At 47.6% G+C, this 25,042-nt stretch overlaps 2 protein-coding genes and 2 long non-coding RNA genes across 5 annotated transcripts in view; all 4 read right to left on the bottom strand.

The window, feature by feature from the left end:
- The window catches only part of LOC306838921 (uncharacterized protein), a 29,393-nt gene extending 20,398 nt beyond the window's left edge, over positions 1-8,995 (bottom strand). The window contains exons 1-5 of the mRNA XM_079367342.1: positions 8,922-8,995; positions 8,489-8,728; positions 7,368-7,433; positions 7,064-7,168; positions 6,587-6,694 (exon numbers count right to left, since the gene is read on the bottom strand). Of these exons, the coding sequence (XP_079223468.1) occupies positions 6,587-6,694; positions 7,064-7,168; positions 7,368-7,433; positions 8,489-8,633 (424 nt within the window). The 5' untranslated portion in view covers positions 8,634-8,728; positions 8,922-8,995. The remainder of the gene's footprint in view (positions 1-6,586; positions 6,695-7,063; positions 7,169-7,367; positions 7,434-8,488; positions 8,729-8,921) is intronic.
- LOC306838924 lies at positions 4,284-6,277 on the bottom strand. 2 transcript variants are annotated; one of them, XR_013781137.1, is made up of 5 exons: positions 5,842-6,277; positions 5,085-5,147; positions 4,802-4,870; positions 4,651-4,719; positions 4,284-4,501 (listed from the first exon to the last, which is right to left on the bottom strand). It is a non-coding gene; the product is annotated as an uncharacterized lncRNA (long non-coding RNA). The 2 variants fall into 2 exon arrangements; XR_013781138.1 differs by lacking the exon at positions 5,842-6,277 and having other exon boundaries at positions 5,085-5,244.
- A 4,586-nt stretch (positions 8,996-13,581) lies between the features above and the next one.
- On the bottom strand, positions 13,582-15,247 carry LOC306839908 (V-set and immunoglobulin domain-containing protein 10; the record flags this gene model as incomplete). Its single annotated transcript, XM_079368855.1, has 5 exons — positions 15,159-15,247; positions 14,805-15,080; positions 14,372-14,611; positions 13,861-13,926; positions 13,582-13,715 (listed from the first exon to the last, which is right to left on the bottom strand). The coding sequence occupies exons 1-5, from the start codon at positions 15,223-15,225 to the stop codon at positions 13,582-13,584; spliced, it is 783 nt and encodes a 260-aa protein (XP_079224981.1). The 5' UTR covers positions 15,226-15,247.
- A 5,127-nt stretch (positions 15,248-20,374) lies between these two features.
- LOC306838925 lies at positions 20,375-24,776 on the bottom strand. The gene is made up of 6 exons (XR_013781139.1): positions 24,541-24,776; positions 21,480-21,542; positions 21,199-21,267; positions 21,048-21,116; positions 20,571-20,898; positions 20,375-20,537 (listed from the first exon to the last, which is right to left on the bottom strand). It is a non-coding gene; the product is annotated as an uncharacterized lncRNA (long non-coding RNA).
- Positions 24,777-25,042: the final 266 nt, after the last annotated feature.

Below are 25,042 nucleotides of genomic sequence, written 5' to 3'. Positions count from 1 at the left end.
CCCGGCTGGGACCGTGTGTTCTGTTCCCCAATAAAGGGCTTTTCTTCAGCCGTTCACGGAGTCAGTGGGGCCCACCGCTTAGAGGGCTGCGCCTATACTCATAGAATCTGGAGTTACAGTACGTAACTAACGTTCTATTTCGTATAGACTTCGCCCTCCAAGGCTATCGCTATTGGGTAAGAGGCGAAGCAGGTTGTAGTCAATGCCACACTGGGTCCGGAAGGTACCACAAGCACAACATACACCCAGAATAACCATTTTTCGCCTGACAGCATCAGGGGAAAAAATGCAACATCCCATTCTCACGCAGACAGAGTGCTGAGTACTGAGTGAGACATTGAGAAACGGGAGGCATCCCGTAGATAAAAACGCACAAAGGAGCACGGAGAGGACCACAAAGCTGCAGCGCAGATGTCGTCCACCGTCACGCCCCCGTGCAGGGCAGCCGAGGAAGCAACTCCCCTGGTGGAGTCCCTGAACAACACCAAATGCCCGCCGGAGGCTCAGCTCCTGAGGCGATATAAGCCTGTGTGATGGCGTCACACAGCCAGTGTGACAGCCGCTGTGTTGACAGGGGCTGTCCCACAGAATGTGCCCTGTAGTGTACAAACAGCTGCTGGGGACAGCGTATGGCAGCCGTGCGCGCAACATAGCATGCCAGAGCGCGCACTGGGCACAGCAGGTGGGAGGTCGCCTGCTCCCCAGATGTATGGGGAGGAGGAAAAAACCCCTCCAGCGTGATCACTCGCGACTTGAACCAGCTAGTGATGACTTTTGGCATGAACGCTGGGTTTGGCCGTAACACAGCCGAACTGCCGTCCTCCCGGATCCTGAGGCAGGACGGAGCCACGGAGAGAGCTGACAACTCACTGACCCGTTTTGCTGACGTCAGGGCTAAGAGCAAAACCGTTTTAGCCGACGGAAAACGCAGGTGAATCTGATCCAAGGGCTCAAACGGAGCCACAACCAGTGCGCGCAGCACCAGCGCCAAGTCCCATTGCGGGGCCAGGCTGCGCCCCACCGGCCAAAGCCTCTGTACCCCTTTCAAAAACCATTTCACCAGCGGGTGGCCAAACAATGAGCAGTCACCCAACCCTTCATGGCATGATGAAACCGCAGCCGTGTATGTTTTAATAGTGCTAAATGCCAGATTTCGATCCACTAACAGCTGGAGGAAAGAAAGCACTTGAGGCAGAGGACACGCAGTAGCAGCGAGTTCTCTCTCGTCGCACCAGCGTTGAAACGCAGCCCACTTTGCGGCATAAGATGCCGTTGTGGAGGCAGCCCGGGCGCCTTGAATAGTGCGCACCACATCCTGAGCCAGCCCCATACCTACAAGGTGTGCCCGTTCAGCGGCCAAGCCCAGAGACGCTGGCCGATGATCGGGCAGCTCGTGAGCACGCCCCCTGCCTGCGAAAGGGCATCCCCTCTCCAAGGGATTTCCCAGGGCTCGCCTGACGTCATCTGGTGTAGACACGGGAACCACACGGCATGCTCGCGCAGCAGGAACGCGGAGCAGACGAATCCGCTGCAGCCGGGGATTGATACGTTGACGGATGAACCACCGCTGCAGAAGTCTCATGCCATCTGTAGCGGCTGTGGCTCAGTTGGTAGAGTCGTCGCCCCTCAATCGGTAGGTTGAGGGTTCGATCACCAGCTCCTGCGAGCAACATGTCCGATGTGTCCTTGGGCAAGACACTTAACCCCAAATTGCTCCCCCTGCTGCGTCTGGGGCGTATGAATGTGGCGTGAATGGTTAGATACTGGATGGGCCACATGTCTCCCATCAGTGTGAATGGGTGTGAATGTGTAGGTGTGCTCTGTGGTGTAAAAAGCGCTTTGAGTAGTCGGAATACAAGCTCAAGTACATTTACATTTACATTCATGTGGAGCAGGCCCAGAGGAATAACGACATGGGAGCAGCAGCCACATTCATGTGGAGCAGGCCCAGAGGAATAACGACATGGGAGCAGCAGCCGCATGACAGTGAGAGCTGTCACGGTGCTGCGTGGCTTCACTCGGCTTAATAATCCTCTCAGCGCCTCCACCCTCTGCTGGGAGAGCCGCGCTGACATGTCGGCCGAGTCCAACATCACCCTCAGGTACGTTATGGACCGGGATGGGATGGGGGAGCTTTTCGCCCAGTTCACTATGAACCCCAAGCTCGACAGATGGGACACGAGCGCCCTCATCTGGAGAGCTGCTTCCTCTCTGGAGCGAGCCAGTAACAACAGGTCGTCCAGAGAGGGAGGATGGGGACATGGAAGTAGGTGTCCTTTAGGTCGATGGACGTGAACCAGTCGTCCTGGTGAACACACTCCAGCACCCATTCGATTATCAACATATGAAATGGTCTGACCACAATCGATTTGTTGAAAAGAGACAGGTCGAGGATGGGCCTCATCCCGTCTGTCTTCTTCCGCACGAGGAAGTAGCGGGAGTAATAACCCCGGCTCTCCTCCTCTCGCTTCACTCTGGAGATGGCACCCTTCGTCAGGAGCTCCTGCAGCTCTGACCGAAGAGCCAGGCGCCCCTCCCCGGATGACATGATCGTCTCCACCACCCCACTGAATCGTGGAGGGGGAGACGCAAACTGCAGGGCGTAACCCCGTTGAAGCAGTCTGTCTAGCCACCTGTCCAGGTAACATACGTGCCGCCACACGGAGTAATGCTCCGGGAGCGGGCGTACATGCAGAGGAGGCTCCGCCCTCCTGTCCGTCAGCCACGTCAGAACCCCGACCGCCACTGCATGAGGAGCGAGCTCCCGTGTAAGGTTAGCAGGTTAGGGAACCCACGGTACGTGAACCCCTCCACCTTTGTGATCGAAGTGTAGGTGGAGACCGAGCCCTCAAGAGCCTCGGATCTGCCTCTGCCCCCTCCTGATAGGGGATCAGAGCTGGGAACCGCAGCCACACCGGGTCCCGCCGGACCGGCCGGAGAAGCGGAAAATCCCCCGCCATCTCATCGATCGGCTCCACCTCACGTGCCACCGGCACAGTGAGGCCCCGTCGGGCTGCAGCCGTTCTAATGATTCCCGGCAGCTCCTGAAGCAGACCCCCCACCACCGGTGGGGGCTGAGAGTCGCTCGCAGCCTGACTCCCAGGGGAGCCTGGGCAATCTGACGCGGCAACGGTGTCTGGTGCATCCTCCAGCCCTCCCGACAGGGAGAGGGGAGGGATGGGAGACCCTGACACTGACCCACGGATGGAGTACGGTGCTCTAATCCGCAGACTCCTCTCCATGGTCCAGCATGTCTATCGCCCGTTCCCTTGTGTATTCCCCCACCTGCCACACCGGCTCCGTAGCAACAGCGAAGGCTTCCGCTCTCTCCGCTGCAGGTCATCACGGGGAAGGCGTAGGCAGCTGCTACAGGTTGCCCGTGAAGTTAAGGCCAGGCTGGCATGCTCCGACCCAAGGCAGGCCTCACAAAGACGGTGGGAATCAGCTGGCATGATGTACCCGGTCTGACACTCTGGACACACACGGATGGAAGAGGTAGACATGCTTAATTTGTGTTTCTCTTACAGGTGCTTGTGCATACTTACTCGCTGAAGAAAAGAGGGAACAGAACACACGGTCCCAGCCGTTTATATACCGACAGGTTGACTGTGGGAGGGGGCCCACCTCGTGGGTGGGCGTGGACTACAACTCTTTCAGTGCTGCGCATGCGCGCGAGGGATAAACCCAATAGCGATAGCCGTAGAGGGCGAAGCCTATATGAAATAGAACACTCCCCGCTAAGTGGTTTGAGACGGACTTAATATGGCGGGCCCTCCTCGTGGACGCGCAAACGGAGGGGTAGTGGGTAGGGCTAGGGTGTAGTGGACCGTTTGAAAAAGACCCAAAGAGTGAAAAGTTCACCTGAGGTCAGAAGTCTTCCTCCAGTCACGTAAGAGTCACAGTGTGATGACGGTGCGTGGTTACCAAGGTGACTGCATGTCCACGTCAAGTACAGGAAGAAAAACATGAGCACTTATAGGACGTGAAAAAGAAACGTTTTTATTTACAAATCACTCAGGAAACACCTTCAGACGTCACATTGAACTTTCTAGCTAACGGAAATATTGGCTCTATAACACAGCTCGGAGAAACGCCAAGAGAAGCGTTTCCACCTCCGTAGATAAATATACGGATGATTCCTCCTCGAGTCGAACACAAGGACATTTCTGAACAGATATATAAAACTGGACTGGAGCCATGGAGGGGTTAAAGTTATTCACACTCAGTTAAACTTCATAAACAAGTTCTTTTTATTATGTTTTATATAAAAAAAAATACTTTACAACCAAAGTCGGCAAACAAATAGGAGGAAATACTCAGTTAGCACAAACTTTAACTAACAAACAAGTTTAAAACTTTTGTTCTAATTCTTGAAGAATCAGTTGGGTTTTTTCACAACTCAAGAATATTCCACTCAAACTGCAGACGTCTCGTCGTCTTTGTCGTTCTCGGATGTTTCAGCTTTCTTCAGTAAAAGAGCTTTCATTCGACCTTGTGAAATCTGTAAATGGAAAAGAAGTCTCGTCTTTTTGGCAGGTTCATTTATTGGAATTTAGAATTTAATGATTTCCTAATAAGTATTCTGATATTTTGTCTCTGAAATCCTGAAATCTAAATATAATGACCACATTTAAAGGAGCCAACAGTCACCTGTAAAACCTCCACCAGGTGGCGCGTCACTGATGCAGGAGTAAGGAGACTCATTTGTTTGAATTGTGTCTGCAAGAAAACAACAAAAAATATTCAGTATCATGCCGGGAACATTTGGTTTAAAATACATTCTTAGTGTCAAAGTGTTTACCAGCTGTCTTGGACATCAGAGGAAGCTCGGAGATGATGGAATACGTGGGATCAGTTTGGTTTAATCTGGCTTTAAAAAAAAACAACCAACAAGCATTATTACGTAGAACCAGCTGACAGGAACTTATACAGCTTCTTTTTACACCGCAGATGTTCAAACCAAAGCGAGAGTGGAACTGACTTGATGACCATAACTGCTGCTTATACAGATTTACACAATTCATGATTATCTCAGAAACAGGAAGTGTTTTCTTTCTCTATGAAATACAACATACTTTACTCACCATATGTTGGCGGAAACGATCCATCCTTTATTTCATCATAAACATGAACTTCGTCTTCACCTGCTAAGAAAAAGGTGGACATGATGTCAGACTTTAAATCAGACTTGAAGAATACAATGGATTAAAAGGACTGATGGAACTGTGATGTTCTGTTAGTCAACATGCTTTCTTGTGTTTTATGCTCACTTCCTGTTTTATTTTCCTATCTGCTGCTTGTGTATGATTTCTATCCTGACTTCCTGCCATTGTTCTGTTTCCCGCCTTTTGTTCCTACACACCTGTGTATCATATCCAATCAGTCTGACCTGTATATATACCCTGTGTTTCCACCAGCCCTCGTATATATGAGTATACCTCGTGTTTCCTGCTTTCCAGCTGTGGTTTGTTTGCCTGGTTTTGACTTTTGATTGGATTTTGTGGATTTGTGATTGTGGGATTTTTCTTCCCTTGCTGACTGACTGCCTTCTTGTTTATGACCTACAAACATATCAAATCACTCTCCGTCAAGATTACCAATGAGAGTGAGCGGACTAGGAAGCGTCACCAATTGAACGTTGCATACTTTTTGCATCTCGCAAACAGCATCAAGCACCAGTACCGTCTTCTCCGCCAGAATTTCGTCCAGATTCTTTTCCCGTTTGTTTGTTTTTTTTGATCAGTGCCCAAACTTGTTCTTCTTCTGTCCTGTGTAATTATATTTATATATTTCTCATATTCTGCTTGATTTAAAGACGTGTCAACAAGTGAAGTCATTTACCTGTTTTTTTAACTCTTCTTTTTTTGCAGTAGACGGTGACTGTAATGATGGCGATGACGACAAGGACTGGGATGAGGATGTAGCGCCAATTCTCTTTTATTAAGCTTAAAGTTGTCGTTGAAGTTGTTGTCGTCTTTTCTTTTAATTTATGAGGAAAAAGAAAACATTGCATATTGTGATAAAAGGTATGATTGTACGTAACTGAAAACACTACCGAGCTTCAGTGTCGTCCCTGTAACAGACTTCCAACACCTAGCTTTAAGTGTTAGCCATTACAAACTACTTGTTCGATTACAGCGTAATCTAAAATATTTGTGAATATTTTTCTACTGCTGAATACGTCTAAACCTGTGTGGGTGTGTTTTGATGGTATCATTATCGTATTGCCTTGATCGGTACACTGAAGTAATCAAATGCTAAAAACAAGTAGAACACCAAGAAGCCCCATGCTAACGCTCCTCTTAGCTAACGCTCCACTTAGCTAACGCCCCACTTAGCTAACGTGAGTTCAGTGTGGCGTCTCTGGAGTTCCTGTGTCTGCTCACGAACATAAAAGAAACATTTACCATCAAACTGTCTCATTCTGTGTTTTTATTTAATTATTCTTCAAATATGTGATGTGAAAGAGCTTTCTGAGATGCTGCTAACTTTGAGGAACATGTCTGAATAATCTCTTAATAAATATTAATGTTCTTTGTTGATGACATGTAGAAAGTCAGCAAAATTAAAATCAGGGTAAACTCACTCTCGTCTTTGTTGGGTTTCTTCTTGGACTCTTGTTTCCAGGTTGTTAATGGAACAGTTGACTCTGTTGTTTGTGTTGTTGGTGGTTTGGTGGTTTCAGCCTCGTTACCTTCAGTGATTAAATAATTATAACCCAGGATAAAAACTGTTGCTCTGAGGACCATGGGCTGATAGTGAGAAGTGAAATTAGCGATGGTCTTTTTTATTCAATGTGTCTTGATGTGTGGGTGTGTTTTGATGGTATCATTATCGTATTGCCTTGATCAGTACACTGCAGTAATCAAATGCTAAAAACAAGAAGAACACCAAGAAGCCCCATGCTAACGCTCCACTTAGCTAACGCTCCACTTAGCTAACGTGACTTCAGTGTGGCGTCTCCAGAGTTCCTGTGTCTGCTCACGAACATAAAAGAAACATTTACCATCAATGTTCTTTGTTGATGACATGTAGAAAGTCAGCAAAATTAAATTAAACTCACTCTCGTCTTTTTGGGGTTTCTTCGTGGACTCTTGTTTCCGGGTTGTTAATGGAACAGTTGACGCTGTTTGTGTTGTTGGTGGTTTGGTGGTTTCAGCCTCGTTACCTTCAGTGTTGAAATAATTATAACACAGGAAACAGATAAAAACTGTTGCTCTGAGGATCGTGGGCTGATAGTGAGAAGTTAAATTAGCGATGGTCTTTTGATCTGTCAAATAGCATGAAGTTTTCTCACGACTTGGACCAGCTGACTGAAAAGGACAGTTTAATAATAATACGTATCATTTTTGGTTCAGTGTCTGTACCTGAAGCTGAGGCTTCATCGGGGGAGGTCGGTGCAGCCGAGGACGTTACTGTTGTCGTCGTCTTTTCTGTGTGGAATTAATAAATGAAATAAATATATATGTGTATGTAGACGTTATTTTTACAGCCAGCATGCACAGACACAAATAAAGACCAAAAGAACACAAAACAGCTGAGTGTCTCTTATCCTTCAGGGTTTCAGGTTTTTAAAAATAATATATTGAAATCTTTCTCTGTTTGAAACTAGCTACTGTCTGAAACTAGCTACTTTACTGTCATCCATCAGTTATTTATAACGTTTCTCCCCGTTCAGGGTCGCCGGGGGGCTAGAGCCCCTCCCAGCTTTATGGGTGAGAGGCTGAACTGGGCTTCCTCTGTAGGGTGGCTGGGCGCACCCTTAGAGATAAGGTGAGGAGCTCGGAGTAGAGCCGCTACTCCTTCACATCGTTCGCTCATTCAAATCAGCTGATTAGATCGATGAAGCATAACGGTCGTGACGTCATAATAAACCAACCACGGTGTAGTTAGCTTGTAGCATGACGTTAGCTTTTTACTTCTCTGGGCTGCATTAACTCTTCAAACTTCATATAGATGATGTTAATCTGTAAAGATCATCCAGCTGAACTAAACAGCATCAGAAACGTGTGTTTGACACAGATTATTTTCTGCAATGATCCAAAATACAATGTAAAAATCCCATAGGTGAGTTTTTGTAGGAACCACTGTCGCCATTTTTTTCGGGTTGGCCTACAAAAATACTTCATTACTATATCAGTCTATTGAACACAGATCTAAGAACAGTATCTGCTGATACATCGGTGTCAGATTTTATTTCATGCTGAACATCGATATCTATATCGGCCTCTAAAGTCATGTTTCAGTCGGGCCTTGTTGTAATCCCAGTTTTATATAAGAATACGAGGTCTGATCAAGAGGAAGCTGATGTGGAGAAAAATAAAAGAGTAAAGGAGTGTGGGGAAGTTAAAAAGGATAAATATGAGAGGTCTGAATCTGCTCATATCTCTAAATATCTGAGACAACAAGGTGAACAGGTAGATTACCTGAATCTAACTTTGTTCAATAACTTCTGTTAACTTGTGTCCTGATGATGTGTTCCTCTCACCTCTGTCAGACGGAGCGTCTCTGATCACGTTCACGTACGCAGCAGGTTTTTCACCGCAGTAATAAAGTCCAGAGTCAGCAGGCTGAAGGTTGAAGATAATCAACGTCTCGTCCAATGAGAAAACAACAAACCGACTTTGTGGCATGTCTCCATCTTTTCTCCACCTTGTTTGAATGTCTGAAACATCAGGACACTTCAGAGTGACGCTGGTCCCCTCTGAGGCCTCGTGAAGGACGGCTCCTGTGAAGAGGGAACAAACAGGTTTAATGTGAGCTGAGGTGAAAGTGTCTCACAGAATAAAGTCAGAGGATACTGTTCTAAACTCTCCCATAATAAAGACTCATCAAGGTGAGAAAGTTCCTTTAAATCTCTGAAGTGTGTCGGTCCATGTTAAACTAAAACACGAACTCTTTTTATTGAAGTTCGATGTTACCTGATGGGATCACCGTCAGATCCACAACCGCTTCACCGTTACACAAGTATCTTCCAGCGTCAGAGGTATAAACTTTCTGAATGATCAGTGACTTGTCTGCTAATGTAGAGTAACGTTTATATGGGTCTGAAATGAGTTTTATCTCCTTGTCGTCAGCTGTCAATAAGTCAGTTTTGATTCCATCCTTCTCTCTGCTCCACGTCACTTTACCCTTCACAGGATGAGGACAAGGCAGCTTGATCTGAGTCTTCTGCTCCACTATTTTATGGATTATTGCTGAAACAGAAAACACAACATTAGATACAAAAATCTGCTGTCTGGATATCAGTTTCAGAATCACATGTGACTTTCTCTTCATCAACATGAACACTAACAGGTTTCCAGGTTCAGACTTCACATGCAGAGGAGGATCAGCTTTAAAATGCTGCATGTTTAAACATGCTTCATTAAGAAAGGAGCCAATGGGAGCGCCCAGAAGCTTCCGTCCTCGACACAGCGGCTGTGAGTTAGCGATTAGCGGCTAGCATGCAACGTCCTCCCTTTGCTGCACGTCACCCTCTCTCTCTCCTCCCGACATTTCCTGTCTCTGATCTATTGTCCTATCCAATAAGAGAAACAAAAGTCCCTGAAAACCTGAGCAAATAACAACAACATTTAAGCTCCATTATTCTAAACGACCTCTGAACGACCTCTAAATGATGCACAAAGTAGAAAAAACACTCAGTCTGTAGAAACTTGGGTTGGGGAACGGCGGGTCGTCGGTTCAAGTCTTCGTGTGGACCAAATCTAGAAATCTGTCTGGTAGTTGGAGGGGTGCCAGTTCACTTCCTGAGCACAGCTGAGGTGCCCTAGAGCAAGGCACTGAACCCCCACCAGCTCAGGAGCAGCATGTTCGTCTGCACAGCGTGAGATGTGAAATCTCCCCTCGCAGGATTATTAAGGAGATCTTCAAACTACTCAAGTAATAAACACACTAATCCTGTATAAATGCAGATATCTAATACCCAGGCCTATGAGAATAACACTTTAGAACATATTCCACATTTATGTAAATATTACCGTGTACGTACGTTAACACTAAATCTATCCAGGCTGTGTTTGGACTTCCTGAAGTATCCTGTCTCGCGCTAACATCAGAGGTTAAATCCTTGTTAAAGTTTGAGTCACAGGTCAGATTTATTTCAACGCAGGAAAATTAATAATCTCAACACACGGTTCAAAGTGAGGGTGAGAAACACGGCAGTCTTACCTGCAGTGATGTTAGAGCTCAGGAGGAAGACAAACAGCCAGCAGCTGAAGATCAGCTTCATCTTCACACTGTCACTCAGCGAGCACACAGAACAGGAACTTGACCGTCTGCGTGTCAACGTGTGTGTGTGTTCCTCTCACCAGACACCCACACTGAGAGTCTGTTTCACTCTGTGGTTATTTAGCGCTGATGTTTCCTCTTCTCTGAATGTTTAATGATTCACTCCTCACAGAGAAGCTGCCTCAGGTACTGACTCTCACTCTTTCTGAGTGATGTGAAGTCAAATCATTCAGTGACTGAAGCTGCAGACACTCGGATGGATGTGAGCAGGTCATGAAAAATGAAAAACTAAAGCATTCATAAAGTGGATTTATTTATAATGCACATTATTCCACATTGATAAATGAATATGTGATTAAAGAACATCAAACAGACGAGAATGAACAGACGAGCTTCTTCTGCTTTTTGTGGCCTCTTCCACCTGCAAGCTGCGTCTGAGACCCTTGAGCACCACCTACAGGATCTAATGTGTCAGTTCAGGGATCTTTTTATGTAAAACTTGTGCTGAAACCTCCACCACAGAAGTGCAGAACAAACTGCAGTTCCTCAAGTGTCCACTTGAGACTGAATCCAAAAACAGGGATTCCCATTAAATGTTCTAAAGTTCACAGCAGAAACAAACAAGTTCACAGCCTGACACAGAAACACGCTGGATCTCAAGAGCTCATTTCTTTATTGGAGAAAACTGGACAGATGCTGATTTTTCATTTATTCTAGTTATTTATTCATTTGCTTATTTAGAGGTGTGGCTGCATTGATCAACAGTTTAATGTGGTTTTGTAGTTTACCTGGAGGTTTAAGCCCCGCCCTCAGCTCCGCCTATTTGCCTGTTTTACAAATTATTGTAAAGAGAAGTAGAGTCAACTTTTCCAATATGGCGACCGCCGTTCTCTAGCTTGAGTGGGGGTGGGTGACGTCATGCTACAGTCTGTGGTGACACTTGACTGAAAGTGTTTCACAAACAGCCTTTGTGTTTTCACTTTTATAACCGTTACACAATAAACAAAGACGATCCACCGAGAAAGACGTCTTGACAGGAAGTCATTGATTGCTAACTGCTAGCGACACATGTTGAATAATTTCCCCAGAGACTGTAACGAGGCTTTAATGTGAATTCAAGCTGCTTTTTAGGTTGTTCAAAGAAAATTACAGATATTAAAGGTCCCATATTCTGTAAAATCCACCCGACCATGTTGTTCACTTACATGTCTACAAACCCCCCAATGTTGAGAAAAGTCCATCCTCTCCATCTTCTGCCTGCTCAAACAGGCCGTTTGGAGATGTTCCCTTCATGACATCACAAAGGGCAGTAGCCCCTCCCCCAGGTGGGTGACACTCCCACAGCTAGGTGTTTGTTCTGCCCTCTGAGTCTGCCTTCTCACCGTAAACAATAGGACATGGAGCCAGAAAGCAGCGAGTTCACCCGAGCCCTTCCAGAGAGGGGGCGTGGTCAGACACAGCTCATTTACATATTTAAAGCTACAGACACAGAAACAGCCTGTTCTGAGCAGGGCTGAAATAGAGGGGTTTATAGACATGATCAAATACAGGATCAGAGTGGATTTACAACAACACACTTCACACACATGTTGAAGAGGAGCGAGGACACTGATTTCACCTGAAGAGGAGAAGATCATGTGACCTTTAAAGTTCATAGAGTGATATAAGAGACCTTTTTTATCTATCAGGTGAAGACATAAATTCATTTCTAAATGAACACTTGGGGTCAAATAATAGATTTCTTAAAGAAACGTGTGATTAGCAGTTTCAGGTCAGAACAAACTGAATATATTATTCGCTGCACACAGAACTGATAAATGACTGTAAGCTTTTTCATGACGGCCCTAAAAAGAAGTAAAATAATAGCTGTAGATCCAGCAGTAAATCTTTGGAGTCCGTAGAAGAAGAAACATTTGCTCTGAGCCGTGACACTCTTGTTTCAGCGTGACGGAGGATCAGACTTCATTTCCTCTTTCTTTCACGTGTCGTCTCTCAATCTGTCGAGCTGCAAGAGACCGAAAACAAAGAAGATGATGGAGGACGTTTTTATTCAACATCATTTACGACCTCACATCGATGCTGATTCATTTACACAACGTCTCACTTTGTTTCTCCTCAGTGTCAGTGAGTGATGAAAAGTTGGCCTATAGTCAAACCTTCTAAACAGTGCCACCTTGTGGACGCTCAGAGAACACTTTTTTCATATTCGATAAAAAATGTTTGACATATTGATCAGACTAAAGCAAACAGATGAACCAAGACAGACTCTGAGTCTCTTCACCCTCAGATATTTTAATTCACCCTTTTGTATGTAAATATGAAGAAATAAAGACGTCTCTGAATATATGAATGAACTCGACCTCTCAAAGACTGAGCTCATCCCAGCAAGGATTTTCTCCTGGACCTCTCCACCCTCTCTTTATAGCCAACTTCTACGCTGTAGGTTACACAATAGTTGACCTAGCCTCAATGAATGCACCTGATTAGAGAAACGTGCGGCTGGTCCGGGTGGTCCAGGATCCAGGACCCCTTTGCATCGAGTTCTTGTCCTTTCAGTCAACCTAACGCCTGATGGAGAGCAGGAGGCGGGTTTTAAGCCTCTTGACAAACCATCAGGTCGGCTTCCCGTGTAACTATGGATAACACGTATCCTTCATAAAATCAAAACGGGAGAATAAATCTTTTGATTGGCTGCTGAGCACAGTTTGTCTAAACTGGGATTAATCCAGAATGCAGTCACATTGAGAACACATCTCATTCATCTGATCCAGCCGCACGTTGCACCGTTTATGAAACCCGGCGTCCGCTCAGTTTGACTTACTTAACGAAGACTGATGAGGAGATTTAATCAGACAGAAGTGCTGAACGTTTTCAGAGTAACACAAACTTTGTTCACCTTTTCTCCAGGTCGTCACGGTGATGCTGATCATGACCACTAAATACAGGATAACGAAGCCCAGACGAACCCTCGGAACAACAGCTACAAGACAAAAAACATCTGTAACCAGACGCTGGTCTATCTCATGTTCCAGTCATCAACACATGAGAAGTTCACATCTGTAAAGTTATTATAGTCACACTGCAGGAGTCTGTGGTGTCTGTACCTGAAGCTGAGGCTGTGGAGTCAATCATTAAAATAAATAAACACAAACAGCTTTTACATCTCTGAAGTGTGTCGGTCCGTGTTCAACTAAAATACAAACTCTGTGCAGAGAAATCGATTCATGTAGAAACGAGTTTATTGAAGTTCGATGTTACCTGATGAGATCACCGTCTTGAAACTGAACCTCGACTCTTTAAAGTCATGTAAGAATTCTTCAATAAAACTTCATCAACATTTCTAATGAATCTTTAAATGTAGAAAGTCAGCAAAGTTAGAATCAGGGTAAACGCACTATTCTTGGACTCTTGTTTCCGGGTTGTTAATGGAACAGTTGACTCTGTTGTTTGTGTTGTTGGTGGTTTGGTGGTTTCAGCCTCGTGACCTTCAGTGTTAAAAATAATTATAACACAGGAAACAGAAAAGAACTGTTGCTCTGAGGATCATAAAGTTTTGTCACGACTTGGACCGGCTGAATGAAAAGGACAGTTTAATAATAATACGTATAATTTCTGTTTCAGTGTCTGTACCTGAAGCTGAGGCTTCATTGGGGGAGGTCGGTGCAGCCGAGGACGTTACTGTTGTCGTCGTCTTTTCTGTGTGGAATTAATAAATTCATTAAACATCTATTTAAAAAACAATGATTCATTATGTTATCAGGGGCCACTGGAGCCGGTTAGCATATCTTAGCTTAGCACTGTCCTCGAATCCTGAAAGTTGTTCTTCATGTTTGACTAAAAGTTTGATGTGGAAACTTTCTTTGTGTTTAGGTCTAAATATGTGGAGCACACACATAGGCACCATATCTGAACATATCTAACAGCATCACAGGAGGAATGTGTCAACACGTCCACTTTGTCCACCATTATTCTACTTCATAGGAAGAAAGGGTGGGGAAGTCAAAAAGGATAAATATGAGAGGTCTGAATCTGCTCATATCTCTAAATATCTGAGACAACAAGGTGAACAGGTAGATTACCTGAATCTAACTTTGTTCAATAACTTCTGTTAACTTGTGTCCTGATGATGTGTTCCTCTCACCTCTGTCAGACGGAGCGTCTCTGATCACGTTCACGTAGGCAGCATGTTTTCCACCGCAGTAATAAAGTCCAGAGTCAGCAGGCTGAAGGTTGGAGATAATCAACGTCTCGTCCAATGAGGAAACAACAAACCGACTTTGTGGCATGTCTCCATCTTTTCTCCACCTTGTTTGAATGTCTGAAACATCAGGACACTTCAGAGTGACGCTGGTCCCCTCTGAGGCCTCGTGAAGGACGGCTCCTGTGAAGAGGAAACAAACAGGTTTAATGTGAGCTGAGGTGAAAGTGTCTCACAGAATAAAGTCAGAGGATACTGTTCTAAACTCTCCCATAATAAAGACTCATCAAGGTGAGAAAGTTCCTTTAAATCTCTGAAGTGTGTCGGTCCATGTTAAACTAAAATACTAACTCTTTTTATTGAAGTTCGATGTTACCTGATGGGATCACCGTCAGATCCACAGCTGCTTCATCGTTACACAAGTATCTTCCAGCGTCGGTGTGATAAACTTTCAGAATGATCAGTGACTTATCTGGTAATATAGAGTAATATTTATATGGGTCTGAAATGAGTTTTATCTCCTGGTCACCGTCAACTGTCAATAAGTCAGTTTTGATTCCATCCTTCTCTCTGCTCCACGTCACTTTATCCACAGGATGAGGACAAGGCAGATGGATCTGAGTCTTCTGCTCCACTATTTTATGGATTATTGCTGAAACAGAAAACACAATTTAAATTTCAATAGAAATATAAATATTACATTTATTTCCTTCTTTATCAAACTTCTTACCGTCAGCGATGTTACAGCTCAAAACAAAGACCGACAAGCAGCTGAAGATTTTCATCATCATCCTCATCTTCACTCAGTTCTGTTCATGTCTGACACGAACTCAGATCTACAGCCTGAAAACAGGAAGTCTATATTTTTATCACCTCTGGGCCTCATTGAGTCCTTTACCACGTGTGTGTGTGTGTGTGTGTGTGTGTGTGTGTGTGGTTCACCCACAACTATCTCTTTTTTTCGATCAGACGCTCGCCATCCACACTTCATCCAAAAAAACATCAGTCAATCTTTATTTGTACAGCGTCAATTCATAACAGATGTTATCTCGAGACACTTTATGGCTCATGACGGAACAGCCATCTGCTAAACTGTGCTGGGCTTGAAATGGGAGGGGGGGGGGTTGTTTGGGCAGGCCATCCTCATCAACAGTCCCGAGGAACCTAAGAGAGCTCAGGAGCTCCCAGAGAGAGGAGAAAACATGAACCTCTCTGCTCTGTGAACTTCAGTTAGTCCCTTTAAACATTAAACCATCTGGTGCTTTTGTTTTAAAGGTGGGTAAACTGGAGTGTGACGCTTTGTATTGACAAGATATCAACCCGAATTTCCCTCAGAGATTAATAGTGTCGTACCCCGTGTGTGCCTGCAGGGGGCGCTGGAGTCCCCCATGTGTCCCTGCAGGGGGCGCTGGAGTCCCCCGTGTGTCCCTGCAGGGGGTGCTGGAGTCCCCCGTGTGTGCCTGCAGGGGGTGCTGGAGTCCCCCGTGTGTCCCTGCAGGGGGTGCTGGAGTCCCCCGTGTGTCCCTGCAGGGGATGCTGGAGTCCCCCGTGTGTCCCTGCAGGGGGCGCTGGAGTCCCATGGATGGCGGTCTCCGTGCTGGAAATGCTGTCTCAGGCTAATTTTGAGTCAAGCTAACGACAAGCTGAGAGCTGAGGCGGGTTTTAAGCCTCCTGACAAACCGTTACACGGCGCCCACCTGTCAATCAGCTCAGCTACACGCCTTATTGTGAATGACTCTGATCCTTCCTCCAATCAAAACTGCTGAGTCATGAAAACATTCCCCCCGTACAGTGTGTGTGGATGGAGACATGAGCTAATCACACCTATTTGGTTGGTTTAGGCTGTAAACATGTTCATGTCTGCTGTAAAAACGTTAGTTACGTACTGTAACTCCAGATTCTATGAGTCTAGGGGAAAAAATGGAACATCCCACTCTCACGCAGACAGGGTGCTGAGTACTGAGTGAGACATTGAGAAACGGGAAGCATCCCGTAGATAAAAACGCACAAAGGAGCACGGAGAGGACCACGAAGCTGCCGTGCAGATGTCGTCCACCGTGACGCCCCCGTGCAGTGCAGCCGAGGAAGCAACTCCCCTGGTGGAGTCCCTGAACAACACCGAATGCCCGCCGGAGGCTCAGCTCCTGAGGCGATATAAGCCTGTGTGATGGCGTCACACAGCCAGTGTGACAGCCGCTGTGTTGACAGGGGCTGTCCCACAGAATGTGCCCTGTAGTGTACAAACAGCTGCTGGGGACAGCGTATGGCAGCCGTGCGCGCAACAAAGCATGCCAGAGCGCGCACTGGGCACAGCAGGTGGGAGGTCGCCTGCTCCCCAGATGTGTGGGGAGGAGGAAAAAACCCCTCCAACGTGATCACTCGCGACTTGAACCCACTAGTGATGACTTTTGGCATGAACGCTGGGTTTGGCTGTAACACAGCCGAACTGCCGTCCTCCCGGATCCTGAAGCAGGACGGAGCCACGGAGAGAGCTGACAACTCACTGACCCGTTTTGCTGACGTCACGGCTAAGAGCAAAACGTTTTAGCCGACAGAAAACGCAGGTGAATCTGATCCAAGGGCTCAAACGGAGCCACAACCAGCGCCAAGTCCCATTGCGGGGCCAGGCTGCGCCCCACCGGCCAAAGCCTCTGTACCCCTTTCAAAAACCGTTTCACCAGCAGGTGGCCAAACAATGAGCGGTCACCCAACCCTTCGTGGCATGATGAAACCGCAGCCGTGTATGTTTTAATAGTGCTAAATGCCAGATTTCGTTCCACTAACAGCTGGAGGAAAGAAGCACTTGAGGCAGAGGACACGCAGTAGTGGCGAGTTCTCTCTCTTCGCACCAGCGTTGAAACGCAGCCCACTTTGCGGCGTAAGATGCCGTTGTGGAGGCAGCCCGGGCGCCTTGAATAGTGCGCACCACATCCTGAGCCAGCCCCATACCTACAAGATGTGCCCGTTCAGCGGCCAAGCCCAGAGACGCTGGCCGATGATCAGGTAGCTCATGAGCATGCCCACTGCCTGCGAGAGGGCATCCCCTCTCCTAGGGATTTCCCAGGGCTCGCCTGACGTCATCTGGTGTAGACACGGGAACCACACGGCATGCTCGCACAGCGGGGCGACCAGGATGGCGCACAGCTTCTCCTTCCTCACTCTGTCCAGGAAGCTCAGAATCAACGGGACAGGGGGAAACGCATAATGAGCGTCCTCGGCCATAGCCGGTGCGAAAAGGCGTCCACCCCAAGAGGAGGGTCGTCCTTTGCGCTCAGGGAAAACCAAAGGGGGCACCGTGCATTTTCGCGTGCCACGAACATATCTACCTCCGCTCTGCTGAACCTTTCCCATAACTGGGAAACCAGATCTACATGAAGGGTCCATGATCCCGGAAGAGGACCCCCCCCTTTGACATGATGTCCGCTCCCCGGTTCAGTTCACCAGGGATGTACAGAGCACGGAGAGTGTGTGTGTGTTCGCCCAGTATGACAGTGAGAGCTGTCACCGTGCTGCGGGGCTTCACTCGGCTTAATAATCCTCTCAGCGCCTCCACCCTCTGCTGGGAGAGCCGCGCTGACATGTCGGCCGAGTCCAACATCACCCCCAGGTACGTTATGGACCGGGATGGGATGGGGGAGCTTTTCACCCAGTTCACTATGAACCCCAAGCTCGACAGATGAGACACGAGCGCCCTCATCTGGAGAGCTGCTTCCTCTCTGGAGCGAGCCAGTAACAACAGGTCGTCCAGAGAGGGAGGATGGGGACATGGAAGTAGGCGTCCTTTAGGTCGATGGACGTGAACCAGTCGCCTGGTGAACACACTCCAGCACCCGTTCGATTGTCAACATATGAAATGGTCTGACCACAATTGATTTGTTGAAAAGAGACAGGTCGAGGATGGGCCTCATCCCGCCTGTCTTCTTCCGCACGAGGAAGTAGCGGGAGTAATAACCCCGGCTCTCCTCCTCTTGCTTCACTCTGGAGATGACACCCTTCGTCAGGAGCTCCTGCAGCTCTGACCGAAGAGCCAGGCGCCCCTCCCCGGATGACATGATCGTCTCCACCACCCCATTGAATCGTGGAGGGGGAGACGCAAACTGCAGGGCGTAACCCCGTTAAAGCAGTCTGTCCAGCCAGCTGTCCAGGAAACATACGTGCCGCCACACGGAGTAATGCTCCGAGAGCGGGCGTACATGCAGAGGAGGCTCCGCCCTCCTGTCCGTCAGCCACGTCAGAGCCCCGACCGCCACTGCATGAGGAGCGAGCTCCCGTGCAGCCCAAGGGGGGCCCGACTCGAAAAAGGGCTGTTGGGGAGCCAGCAGAGGCTCACACACAGAGGATGGAGACGGGAGACAAAGGTCCACACGACGCGCCGAGCCAGCGCTCGTGGGCTCATGATGGCCCCCCACCTGAGAGCTCACAGAGTGAGGAAACACTCCGGTGAAAAGAGGACTGGGGAGATGGCCGGTGTCTCGCGGCCGACGTTGCAGTTGGCTCATACAGCCCAGCTGGTTCTTTTTAGCAAAAAAACGAGCTGGCTGTACGCTCATTGTGGGACTGGACCGCCAGTCTCGACATGGAATGAGCCAACAGGGACAAATTATTAGCCACATCAGAGGCCTGGTAGGCACACTGGTGCGACCTGTCCGTCAGGCGCGCTGCTAACAGATCCCGGCTCGATGGAGGGATAGGACGCCGCCCCGAACCCCCGGCCCAGACCCCGAAAAAGGCCGTCAGGTTAGCAGGTTAGGGAACCCACGGTCCGTGAACCCCTCCACCTTTGTGATCGAAGTGTAGGTGGAGACCGGAGCCCTGAAGAGCCTCGGATCCGCCTCTGCCCCCTCCTGATAAGGGATCAGAGCTGGGAACCGCGGCCACACCGGGTCTCGCCGGACCGGCCAGAGAAGCGGAAAATCCCCCGCCATCTCATCGATCGGCTCCACCTCACGTGCCACCGGCACAGTGAGGCCCCGTCGGGCTGCAGCCGTTCTATTGATTCCCGGCAGCTCCTGAAGCAGACCCCCCACCACCGGTGGGGGCTGAGAGTCGCTCGCAGCCTGACTCCCAGGGGAGCCTGGGCAATCTGACGCGGCGACGGTGTCAGGTGCATCCTCCAGCCCTCCCGACAGGGAGAGGGGAGGGATGGGAGACCCTGACACTGACCCACGGATGGAGTACGGTGCTCTAATCCGCAGACTCCTCTCCATGGTCCAGCATGTCAATCGCCCGTTCCCTTATGTATTCCCTCACCTGCCACACCGGCTCCGTAGCAACAGCGAAGGCTTCCGCTCTCCGCTGCAGGTCATCACGGGGAAGGCGTAGGCAGCTGCTACACGTTGCCCGTGAAGTTAAGGCCAGGCTGGCATGCTCCGACCCAAGGCAGGCCTCACAAAGACGGTGGGAATCAGCTGGCATGATGTACCCGGTCTGACACTCTGGACACACACGGATGGAAGAGGTAGACATGCTTAATTTGTGTTTCTCTTACAGGTGCTTGTGCATACTTACTCGCTGAAGAAAAGAGGGAACAGAACACACGGTCCCAGCCGTTTATATACCGACAGGTTGACTGTGGGAGGGGGCCCACCTCGTGGGTGGGCGTGGACTACAACTCTTTCAGTGCTGCGCATGCGCGCGAGGGATAAACCCAATAGCGATAGCCTTAAAGGGCGAAGCCTATATGAAATGGAACACTCCCCGCTAAGTGGTTTGAGACGGACTTAATATGGCGGGCCCTCCGCGTGGACGCGCAAACGGAGGGGTAGTGGGTAGGGCTAGGGTGTAGTGGACCGTTTGAAAAAGACCCAAAGAGTGAAAAGTTCACCTGAGGTCAGAAGTCTTCCTCCAGTCACGTAAGAGTCACAGTGTGATGGCGTTGCGTGGTTACCAAGGTGACTGTATGTCCACGTCAAGTACAGGAAGAAAAACATGAACACTTATAGGACGTGAAAAAGAAAAGTTTTTATTTACAAATCATCCAGGAAACACCTTCAGACGTCACATTGAACCTTCTAGCTAACGGAAATATTGGCTCTATAACACAGCTCGGAGAAACGTCACACGCCAAGAGAAGTGTTTCCACCTCCGTAGATAAATATACGGATGATTCCTCCTCGAGTCGAACACAAGGACATTTCTGAACAGATATATGAAACCGGACTGAAGCCATGGAGGGGTTAAAGTTATTCACACTCAGTTAAACTTCATAAACAAGTGTTTTTTAATTGTTTTTTTTATAAAAAATTACTTTACAACCAAAGTCGGCAAACAAATAGGATTAAATACTCAGTTAGCACAAACTTTAACTAACAAACAAGTTTAAAACTTTTGTTCTAATTCTTGAAGAATCAGTTGGGTTTTTTCACAACTCAAGAATATTCCACTCAAACTGCAGACGTCTCGTCGTCTTTGTCGTTCTCGGATGTTTCAGCTTTCTTCAGTAAAAGAGCTTTCATTCGACCTTGTGAAATCTGTAAATGGAAAAGAAGTCTCGTCTCTTTGGCAGGTTAATTTATTGGAATTTAGAATTTAATGATTTCCTAATAAGTATTCTGATATTTTGTCTCTGAAATCCTGAAATCTAAATATAATGACCACATTTAAAGGAGCCAACAGTCACCTGTAAAACCTCCACCAGGTGGCGCGTCACTGATGCAGGAGTAAGGAGACTCATTTGTTTGAATTGTGTCTGCAAGAAAACAACAAAAAATATTCAGTATCATGCCGGGAACATTTGGTTTAAAATACATTCTTAGTGTCAAAGTGTTTACCAGCTGTCTTGGACATCAGAGGAAGCTCGGAGATGATGGAATACGTGGGATCAGTTTGGTTTAATGTGGCTTTAAAAAAACAACCAACAAGCATTATTACGTAGAACCAGCTGACAGGAACTTATACAGCTTCTTTTTACACCGCAGATGTTCAAACCAAAGCGAGAGTGGAACTGACTTGATGACCATAACTGCTACTTTTACATATTTACACCATTCATGATTATCTCAGAAACAGGAAGTGTTTTCTTTCCCTATGAAATACAACATACTTTACTCACCATATGTTGGCGGAAACGATCCATCCTTTATTTCATCATAAACATGAACTTCATCTTCACCTGCTAAGAAAAAGGTGGACATGATGTCAGACTTTAAATCAGACTTGAAGAATACAATGGATTAAAAGGACTGATGGAACTGTGATGTTCTGTTTTATTTTCCTATCTGCTGCTTGTGTATGATTTCTATCCTGACTTCCTGCCATTGTTCTGTTTCCCGCCTTTTGTTCCAACACACCTGTGTATCATATCCAATCAATCTGACCTGTATATGTACCCTGTGTTTCCACCAGCCCTCGTATTTACGAGCATACCTCGTGTTTCCTGCTTTCCAGCCGTGGTTACCTTGAGTTTGTTTTCCTGGTTTTGACTTTTGAACAAGCAGCCACCAACAACAACATCACCGACCTCCAGGAGTACACTGAGACCGTCACGTCCTACATGGAAAAGTGCATGGACGATGTCACGGTCACCAAGACCTTCACCATTCGGGCCAATCAGAAGCCATGGCTGACAGGTGAAGTCCACAGGCTTCTGAAGGCCAGGAACACTGCCTTCAGAGCTGGGGACGCGGTGGGCCTAAGGACTGCCAGGGCCAACCTGTCACGGGGCATCAGATTGGCCAAGAGGCAATATTCCAGGAGGATCGCAGACCGTTTCACTGACAGCAGAGACACCAGGAACCTGTGGCGGGTGGTCCAGACCATCACGGACTACAAGCCCCCTCCGCAGACCTGTGACAGCTCCACCTCTCTGCTTAACAACCTCAACAATTTCTTTGCTCGTTTTGAGGCAGACAACAGCACTCCAGCACAGAAGACGCCACCTTCTCCTGGCGACCAGGTGCTGATGCTTTCCCGGGATAGCGTGAAGCGATCCCTCAAGAGGACAAATGCACAGAAAGCGGCAGGTCCTGACAACATCCCAGGTCGTGTCCTGAGACTGTGCAGAGGAGCCCACAGATGTCCTCACCTACCTCTTCAACACGTCACTGAGCCAAGCTGTTGTCCCCACATGCTTCAAAGCCACCACCATCATCCCGGTCCCCAAGAAGCCGTCTCCATCCTGCTACAATGACTACCGCCCGGTCGCACTAACCCCCATCCTCATGAAGTGCTTCGAGCGGCTAGTCATGCAGCACATCAAGTCTGCCCTCCCCTCCACCCTGGACCCCTACCAGTTTGCATATCGGCCTAACCGATCGACCGACGACGCCATCTCCACTGCCCTCCACTCAGCCCTCACCCACCTGGAGACCAAGGACGCCCACGTCAGAATGCTGTTCATCGACTTCAGCTCAGCATTCAACACCATCATCCCGCAGCAGCTCATCCACTAACTGGACAACCTGGGCCTAAGCACCTCCATGTGCAACTGGCTGCTGGACTTCCTGACAGGGAGACCACAGGCAGTTCGGGTCGGCAGAAACACCTCCAGCACCATCATGATGAACACGGGGGCCCCCCAAGGATGTGTGCTGAGCCCCCTCCTCTTCACTCTGCTGACCCATGACTGCGCCCCATCTTCCAGCTCCAACCTCTTCGTTAAGTTTGCAGACGACACGACTGTGGTGGGTCTCATCAACAACAACGATGAGACAATCTACAGGAGTGAGGTGAGCAGGCTGGCCTTGTGGTGCAAGGACAATAATCTCCATCTGAACGTGGAGAAGACGAAGGAGATTGTTGTGGACTTCAGGAGAACGCACACCCAGCATGCTCCTCTGACCATCGACGGTGCTGCAGTGGAGAGGGTGAGCAGCACCAAGTTCCTGGGTGTGCACATCTCCGAAGACCTGTCCTGGAGCCTCAACTCTGCATCACTGGCCAAAAAAGCTCATCAGCGCCTTTACTTCCTCCGCAAACTGAGGAGAGCAAGAGCCCCATCCTCCATCATGCACACGTTCTACAGAGGCACCATTGAGAACATCCTGCCCAGCTGCATCACCGTGTGGTACGGCGCCTGCACCGTGTCCTGCCGTAAGACTCTGCAGCACATCGTGAGAGCACCTGAGAAGATCATTGGTGTCTCTCTTCCCCCCCTTCTGGACATTTACAACACACGTCTCACCCGCAAAGCCACCAGGATTGCAGGTGACCCCAACCACCCGTCTCACAGCCTCCTCAGCCTGCTGCCATCTGGGAGGAGACTGCAGAGTCTCCGTGCTCGAACGAGCAGGCTCAAGAACAGTTTATTCCACCAGGCAGTCAGGAGACTCAACTCCCTCCCTGCTCTCCTCCCCACTCGTCCCCTTTCCCCCCTCTGCCTCCTTTCCCCCTCTGCATCCTGCCACAGTCTGCCCCTACAGGATCTGGCATCACCCCCCTCCACCTCCACCCCCCGCATGCTTCACTAATTCACGCACCCTAAAAACTCTGCACAGCCGTTTATTGTTTATGCTATTTGCACTATTTGCACACTACCTCACTTTTTAACTTTGTAACTTAATCTGCAGTCTGTTTATATTCTTAATACTTTAATTTATCCACATACTACCTCCATGGTGAAATACTCACAAGTGCCCTTGTCTGTCGATTGTCTGTCGTTCGTTATTTGTTGTCCAAATGTCTTTAGTTAAGTTATTTGTTGTATAGTATTGCTAGTTTTTTTAGTGCTCTTTTTATGCACTGCAGGTTTGCACTGGGGGGGGATTGCAATTTCATCTGTGCTGTATGTTTAACATGGAGCATATTTGACAAATAAAGAACCTTGAACCTTGATTGGATTTTGTGGATTTGTGATTGTGGGATTTTTCTGCCTTCTTGTTTATGACCTACGAACGTGTCAAATCACTCTCCGTCAAGATTACCAACATCAGCCAATGAGTGAGCAGACTAGGAAGCATCACCAAATGAACGTTGCATACTTTTTGCATCTCGCAAACAGCATCAAGCATCAGTACCGTCTTCTCCACCAGAATTTCATCCAGATTCTTTTCCCGTTTATTTTTTTTTTTTGATTGGTGCCCAAACTTGTTCTTCTTCTGTCCTGTGTAATTATATTTATATATTTCTCATATTCTGCTTGATTTAAAGACGTGTCAACAGGTGAAGTCATTTACCTGGTTTTTTAACTCTTCTTTTTTTGCAGTAGACGGTGACTATAATGATGGCGATGACAACAAGGACCGGGATGAGGATGAGGATGTAGCGCCAATTCTTTTTTATTAAGCTTAAAGTTGTCGTTGAAGTTGTTGTCGTCTTTTCTTTTAATTTGTGAGGAAAAAGAAAACATTGCATATTGTGATAAATACATTTAAAGACTACAGAACGCTTAATTCAAAATATGACAGAACAGTTTGACCAATATATCAAAGAATATAATAGATTGTTACTTTTTTTAATACAAGAATCATGTGATGTGAATAAAGGTATGATTGTGATTGAAAACATTACAGAGCTTCAGTGTCGTCCCTGTAACAAACTTCCAACACCTAGCTTTAAGTGTTAGCCATTACAAACTACTCGTTCGATTACAGCGTAATCTAAAATATTTGTGAATATTTTTCTACTGCTGAATACGTCTAAACCTGTGTGGGTGTGTTTTGATGGTATCATTATCGT

Source organism: Symphodus melops (genome assembly GCF_947650265.1).
Source record: "Symphodus melops genome assembly, chromosome: 18".
Classification (NCBI taxonomy): domain Eukaryota; kingdom Metazoa; phylum Chordata; class Actinopteri; order Labriformes; family Labridae; genus Symphodus; species Symphodus melops.
Note: the sequence above shows the minus strand (reverse complement) of the source record. Positions and strands in the feature narration are given on the sequence as shown.